This window comes from Hippoglossus hippoglossus, chromosome 3, assembly GCF_009819705.1.
Source record: "Hippoglossus hippoglossus isolate fHipHip1 chromosome 3, fHipHip1.pri, whole genome shotgun sequence".
Taxonomy (NCBI): domain Eukaryota; kingdom Metazoa; phylum Chordata; class Actinopteri; order Pleuronectiformes; family Pleuronectidae; genus Hippoglossus; species Hippoglossus hippoglossus.
Window position 1 is genome coordinate 27241326 of NC_047153.1, and position 7388 is coordinate 27248713.

Sequence of the window (7388 nt, forward strand, 5' to 3'; positions counted from 1 at the left end):
GAATTGGTTAAACTGAACTGGTATGCAATGCAAAGCTACAGTCTATGTGTCTGTAACTCCAATGAAAATGAAAACATTTTGAAACGTCTTCTTGACATTCTGCAGGCACTTTTGAGATGGTCCCTAACTTTGGCTCATTTTCATATCTACTGTCCAGCCACACAGTGTGCAGGATCTAGTATTGCACGATGAGGTTAAAAAAACATCAGTTAAAACTTTATCTCTGCTTACTCCTGCAATAACTCTGAATTTGCACATCATATTTTATTTTAGTATGTCATATTCCTACCTATCTCATTACATTGTCTTTAAATGCAAACAACTACTGCAACTTTGCATACTGGTCTCTTGTTTATAGTTTGTCATCTCTTGTTTTTAGTGTCTTATTTATAGGTTTATTTGTTGTTCTATTATATTTAGTACTTTACTGTGTATTCTAGTACTTTATTGTGTATCATTTACTTAGGGAGTATGTACAGTTTAGTACATTGTATGTTTATTACATTCTATTTTGAGCTATTCTAATTCTTTGTATCTGTTTTATTGCCACTTCGCTCTATATGCAATGCCCTTGACATGCTGCTGTAACACAATAATTTCCCAATTTGGGATCAATAAAGTACATCTATCCATCTTTCTTAATCCTGCATTAAATAACAAGTCTGCTGAAAAGTGATAAAGATAGTGAGGATAAATCCCACTTACCGTTAGCACCAGTTTGTGTCTCTCATGTACAATCATCACATTTAAGTCACACAGCTGAGCATCTGATTTTGCAGCAAAAGTATAACAAAGAAACAATGATCTTTTTTCTTGTATTATACAGATATGTTTTTTTAAAGATCATTGGAACCCTATTTTATATTTGAAGAAATACAGTCAGAACAGCTGTGTTGGTAAATTACCTTATGAGTTCTGGCATGCAGAACAGCTCTAGGGCCAGTCTTTGTGGCTACTTTTGTTGGTCAGTCAATCCTCTACGTTTGTTGAGTTAAATATCTCATCAATAATCAGATTCATTGTCATAGAATTTTGTTGAGACATTTATGGTCCCAAGAGTATGAATCCTAATACATTTAGTGATCCCCTGACATTTAGCACCAGTGAAAGCCTTCCATTATCTCGTGAAATATCTCAACATCTACTCATGGATTGGCTAAAACCTTTGTTCAAATACATTCATGGTTAGCATAGTATTGATTCTAATGATTTAACTATTCATCTAGCACCACAATCAGGTCAGAAATACAATTTGTCCGTTGGGTTTATGACCAGATATCTCAGAATATTTCCCTCAGCGTCAGCTATACTTTATGTTAGTTGTTGCTAATTAGCAATTGTTAGCTTGTTAACACCCAATAATAATAAAAATGATTAACTTGCTGTTATTAAAAGGTTGGCAATCTTACATTAGCATGCATTAACTGTGCGGCCTCTAGACTGTTATACTTGTTGATCACTTTTCTGAAACTCTGATCTTTAGCTTTGTGAATGTAATGATACGAAAATGATGCATAATCTAAGGCTACTACAGCTCTGTGTTGTAGCAAGTAGCCTGTTTCTTTAAGTTTTGGCAAGTTATCACTAAAAGTCACGCTGCTTTGAATCTTAGTGCTTCAATTTGCACAGTGATCACCTGGAATAATCAGACACCATTTTCTGCAATGATGAATGAACCTTTTTTTTCAACTAAACGTGACTCTTGTTAAGTTCACGTTTAGAGTTGTATTGCCTGGGTTAGAGTGTGGATGGTGTGTTTGTGTTTTCAATTTGACAGAATCAATACTCTGTGAAGTGTCAAAGAACAAAACAAATATCAAAAAGTAAATGTATGTATGTAAATGTGTGTTTCTTTTAAAATAATAGAAGTTCTTATTGGTTGCAAAGCACATTAACTATTTAGCTTTAAAAAATACAACCAACTAGACCTGTGTTGATCCACCTACTGACCAGAGATAACAAACCATGTTGAAACACTGGGTTTGTCAGTGGAGTCCTCCCTTCAAAGGTTTATTTAGGCCTAGCAGTGTGGACCCCAGCCCATAATAATCCTGCAGACACACCTGTAGAGGAGAGTATAAAGAGCCTGGACAGCACTGAGTCAAACATAAAGCATCAGGAGTCTCTCCTCTCCACAGAAGCTCCACAGCCTCCACACCCACCCTGAAGATGACTCCCAGTGTCAGCCTGCTGCTGCTGCTCCTGCTCGGCCTCTCTCAGGCTCATCCTCTCCAGGAGGAGGTAGTTGAAGAAGACATCCCAGAGGACACCATGGACATCACCACCAGGATTCTGACCTCAAACAACGCCACAGATGAGATCCTGCTGGAAGGAGACCTGCTCGCTCCGAAAACCAGAAACGCCATGAAGTGCTGGTCCCAGAGCTGCCTGTGGAAGAAAGCCTCCAACGGTCAGGTGGTGATCCCCTTCACCGTGAGCAGCGAGTTCACCAGCTATGAGAGGCAGAAGGTCGACCGTGCCATGAAAGCCTTCCACAGCAGTACCTGCATCCGCTTCGTCCCCCGTCAGAACGAGTACGACTACATGGGCATCGAGAACAAAGGTGGATGTTTCTCCTCTCTGGGCAGAGTGGGAGGCAGACAGGTGCTCTCTCTCAACAGGCAGGGCTGCCTACACCACGGAATCATCCAGCACGAGATCAACCACGCTCTGGGCTTCCAGCACGAGCAGACCAGGAGCGACCGCGACAACTACGTCAGGATCAACTGGGAGAACATCAACCAGCAGATGGCCTACAACTTCCACAAGCAGGACACCAACAACCTGAACACTCCCTACGACTACTCCTCCATCATGCACTACGGAAAAACAGCCTTCTCCATCCAGTGGGGGAGGGACAGCATCACCCCCATCCCCAACTCCAACGTCCAGATCGGCCAGAGGCAGGGCATGTCCTACTGGGACGTCATGAGGATCAACAGGCTCTATGGCTGCTAACAACAATGCTGATGCAAAATACAGCAAATTCACATTTTTCCTATTTGAGTTTTGGGGTTATTGATTAAAAAGCTACTATTTATCAATGGTACAAATGATGAAGATTACAGTTCCTTTTACCACATTCTGTCAAACAGGCAGACAACCCAATATGTTAAGTCAACAAGTCTCAAATGTCTTTAATAAAGGTAAAGCAACATGATTACTGTTTCTGTCATTATTTGTTTATTAATCGCTTTTTCTAATCGCAAACATCTTACACATCCAGGTATTAACACACACTTACAATCACTGAGCAATGTGATGGTTTGCTCAATAACTGTTGAATATCTGCAAAACTCTGAGTAGGTTTCTCTCACACACTTAATAAGTGCTCAGGATGACATAACAATAATACAACTAAAATATAAAAGCTAATATTGAAAATAAAACAAAATATGGACTAAATTCTAGTAAAAAGATTCACAAGATGTAAAAACAAGTTCCATCTGACATAAAAGTTAAAATTTGGATTCAATAAATAATAATTCAATTTAAATCTCTTCTGTAATCAATTGTAGGACATGATAGATACTAAATGGCAAAATGATTGTGACTCAGGTCACTGGGCTGTAATACAACTCCATGGAGATCTGTAGGTAAAAGGTTTGTTTTAACTTTACAAAACACAAAATGAAAACAACACACTGAGTCTTCGATAATGTCATATGTCGAGGCTACGTTACCAGGACCTTTAGACTCTACTGTGAACAAACATCTTTGTATTATATGTACAGTATAATTGTTTAATTTAATACTGGGTAGAATTGGTTAAACTGAACTGGTATGCAATGCAAAGCTACAGTCTATGTGTCTGTAACTCCAATGAAAATGAAAACATTTTGAAACGTCTTCTTGACATTCTGCAGGCACTTTTGAGATGGTCCCTAACTTTGGCTCATTTTCATATCTACTGTCCAGCCACACAGTGTGCAGGATCTAGTATTGCACGATGAGGTTAAAAAAACATCAGTTAAAACTTTATCTCTGCTTACTCCTGCAATAACTCTGAATTTGCACATCATATTTTATTTTAGTATGTCATATTCCTACCTATCTCATTACATTGTCTTTAAATGCAAACAACTACTGCAACTTTGCATACTGGTCTCTTGTTTATAGTTTGTCATCTCTTGTTTTTAGTGTCTTATTTATAGGTTTATTTGTTGTTCTATTATATTTAGTACTTTACTGTGTATTCTAGTACTTTATTGTGTATCATTTACTTAGGGAGTATGTACAGTTTAGTACATTGTATGTTTATTACATTCTATTTTGAGCTATTCTAATTCTTTGTATCTGTTTTATTGCCACTTCGCTCTATATGCAATGCCCTTGACATGCTGCTGTAACACAATAATTTCCCAATTTGGGATCAATAAAGTACATCTATCCATCTTTCTTAATCCTGCATTAAATAACAAGTCTGCTGAAAAGTGATAAAGATAGTGAGGATAAATCCCACTTACCGTTAGCACCAGTTTGTGTCTCTCATGTACAATCATCACATTTAAGTCACACAGCTGAGCATCTGATTTTGCAGCAAAAGTATAACAAAGAAACAATGATCTTTTTTCTTGTATTATACAGATATGTTTTTTTAAAGATCATTGGAACCCTATTTTATATTTGAAGAAATACAGTCAGAACAGCTGTGTTGGTAAATTACCTTATGAGTTCTGGCATGCAGAACAGCTCTAGGGCCAGTCTTTGTGGCTACTTTTGTTGGTCAGTCAATCCCCTACGTTTGTTGAGTTAAATATCTCATCAATAATCAGATTCATTGTCATAGAATTTTGTTGAGACATTTATGGTCCCAAGAGTATGAATCCTAATACATTTAGTGATCCCCTGACATTTAGCACCAGTGAAAGCCTTCCATTATCTCGTGAAATATCTCAACATCTACTCATGGATTGGCTAAAACCTTTGTTCAAATACATTCATGGTTAGCATAGTATTGATTCTAATGATTTAACTATTCATCTAGCACCACAATCAGGTCAGAAATACAATTTGTCCGTTGGGTTTATGACCAGATATCTCAGAATATTTCCCTCAGCGTCAGCTATACTTTATGTTAGTTGTTGCTAATTAGCAATTGTTAGCTTGTTAACACCCAATAATAATAAAAATGATTAACTTGCTGTTATTAAAAGGTTGGCAATCTAACATTAGCATGCATTAACTGTGCGGCCTCTAGACTGTTATACTTGTTGATCACTTTTCTGAAACTCTGATCTTTAGCTTTGTGAATGTAATGATACGAAAATGATGCATAATCTAAGGCTACTACAGCTCTGTGTTGTAGCAAGTAGCCTGTTTCTTTAAGTTTTGGCAAGTTATCACTAAAAGTCACGCTGCTTTGAATCTTAGTGCTTCAATTTGCACAGTGATCACCTGGAATAATCAGACACCATTTTCTGCAATGATGAATGAACCTTTTTTTTCAACTAAACGTGACTCTTGTTAAGTTCACGTTTAGAGTTGTATTGCCTGGGTTAGAGTGTGGATGGTGTGTTTGTGTTTTCAATTTGACAGAATCAATACTCTGTGAAGTGTCAAAGACCAAAACAAATATCAAAAAGTAAATGTATGTATGTAAATGTGTGTTTCTTTTAAAATAATAGAAGTTCTTATTGGTTGCAAAGCACATTAACTATTTAGCTTTAAAAAATACAACCAACTAGACCTGTGTTGATCCACCTACTGACCAGAGATAACAAACCATGTTGAAACACTGGGTTTGTCAGTGGAGTCCTCCCTTCAAAGGTTTATTTAGGCCTAGCAGTGTGGACCCCAGCCCATAATAATCCTGCAGACACACCTGTAGAGGAGAGTATAAAGAGCCTGGACAGCACTGAGTCAAACATAAAGCATCAGGAGTCTCTCCTCTCCACAGAAGCTCCACAGCCTCCACACCCACCCTGAAGATGACTCCCAGTGTCAGCCTGCTGCTGCTGCTCCTGCTCGGCCTCTCTCAGGCTCATCCTCTCCAGGAGGAGGTAGTTGAAGAAGACATCCCAGAGGACACCATGGACATCACCACCAGGATTCTGACCTCAAACAACGCCACAGATGAGATCCTGCTGGAAGGAGACCTGCTCGCTCCGAAAACCAGAAACGCCATGAAGTGCTGGTCCCAGAGCTGCCTGTGGAAGAAAGCCTCCAACGGTCAGGTGGTGATCCCCTTCACCGTGAGCAGCGAGTTCACCAGCTATGAGAGGCAGAAGGTCGACCGTGCCATGAAAGCCTTCCACAGCAGTACCTGCATCCGCTTCGTCCCCCGTCAGAACGAGTACGACTACATGGGCATCGAGAACAAAGGTGGATGTTTCTCCTCTCTGGGCAGAGTGGGAGGCAGACAGGTGCTCTCTCTCAACAGGCAGGGCTGCCTACACCACGGAATCATCCAGCACGAGATCAACCACGCTCTGGGCTTCCAGCACGAGCAGACCAGGAGCGACCGCGACAGCTACGTCAGGATCAACTGGGAGAACATCAACCAGCGGATGGCCTACAACTTCCACAAGCAGGACACCAACAACCTGAACACTCCCTACGACTACTCCTCCATCATGCACTACGGAAAAACAGCCTTCTCCATCCAGCGGGGGAGGGACAGCATCACCCCCATCCCCAACTCCAACGTCCAGATCGGCCAGAGGCAGGGCATGTCCTACTGGGACGTCATGAGGATCAACAGGCTCTATGGCTGCTAACAACAATGCTGATGCAAAATACAGCAAATTCACATTTTTCCTATTTGAGTTTTGGGGTTATTGATTAAAAAGCTACTATTTATCAATGGTACAAATGATGAAGATTACAGTTCCTTTTACCACATTCTGTCAAACAGGCAGACAACCCAATATGTTACGTCAACAAGTCTCAAATGTCTTTAATAAAGGTAAAGCAACATGATTACTGTTTCTGTCATTATTTGTTTATTAATCGCTTTTTCTAATCGCAAACATCTTACACATCCAGGTATTAACACACACTTACAATCACTGAGCAATGTGATGGTTTGCTCAATAACTGTTGAATATCTGCAAAACTCTGAGTAGGTTTCTCTCACACACTTAATAAGTGCTCAGGATGACATAACAATAATACAACTAAAATATAAAAGCTAATATTGAAAATAAAACAAAATATGGACTAAATTCTAGTAAAAAGATTCACAAGATGTAAAAACAAGTTCCATCTGACATAAAAGTTAAAATTTGGATTCAATAAATAATAATTCAATTTAAATCTCTTCTGTAATCAATTGTAGGACATGATAGATACTAAATGGCAAAATGATTGTGACTCAGGTCACTGGGCTGTAATACAACTCCATGGAGATCTGTAGGTAAAAGGTTTGTTTTAACTTTACAAAACAC

The 7388-nt window shown here is 39.2% G+C and overlaps 2 protein-coding genes across 2 annotated transcripts; both read left to right on the forward strand.

The window, feature by feature from the left end:
- The first annotated feature begins 1959 nt into the window (after nucleotides 1-1959).
- Nucleotides 1960-3033, forward strand: LOC117753251 (high choriolytic enzyme 1-like). Its single transcript, XM_034571231.1, has one exon. The coding sequence runs from the start codon at nucleotides 2170-2172 to the stop codon at nucleotides 2956-2958; it is 789 nt and encodes a 262-aa protein (XP_034427122.1). The 5' UTR covers nucleotides 1960-2169; the 3' UTR covers nucleotides 2959-3033.
- Nucleotides 3034-5720: 2687 nt separating this feature from the next.
- On the forward strand, nucleotides 5721-6794 carry LOC117753227 (high choriolytic enzyme 1-like). Its single transcript, XM_034571198.1, has one exon. It carries the CDS (start codon nucleotides 5931-5933, stop codon nucleotides 6717-6719), a length of 789 nt encoding a protein of 262 aa, XP_034427089.1. The 5' UTR covers nucleotides 5721-5930; the 3' UTR covers nucleotides 6720-6794.
- Nucleotides 6795-7388: the final 594 nt, after the last annotated feature.

Excerpts from the sequence above, each read along its gene's own strand:
- LOC117753251 (XM_034571231.1), top strand. The coding sequence starts at position 2,170 with ATGACTCCCAGTGTCAGCCTGCTGCTGCTGCTCCTGCTCGGCCTCTCT.
- LOC117753227 (XM_034571198.1), top strand. The coding sequence starts at position 5,931 with ATGACTCCCAGTGTCAGCCTGCTGCTGCTGCTCCTGCTCGGCCTCTCT.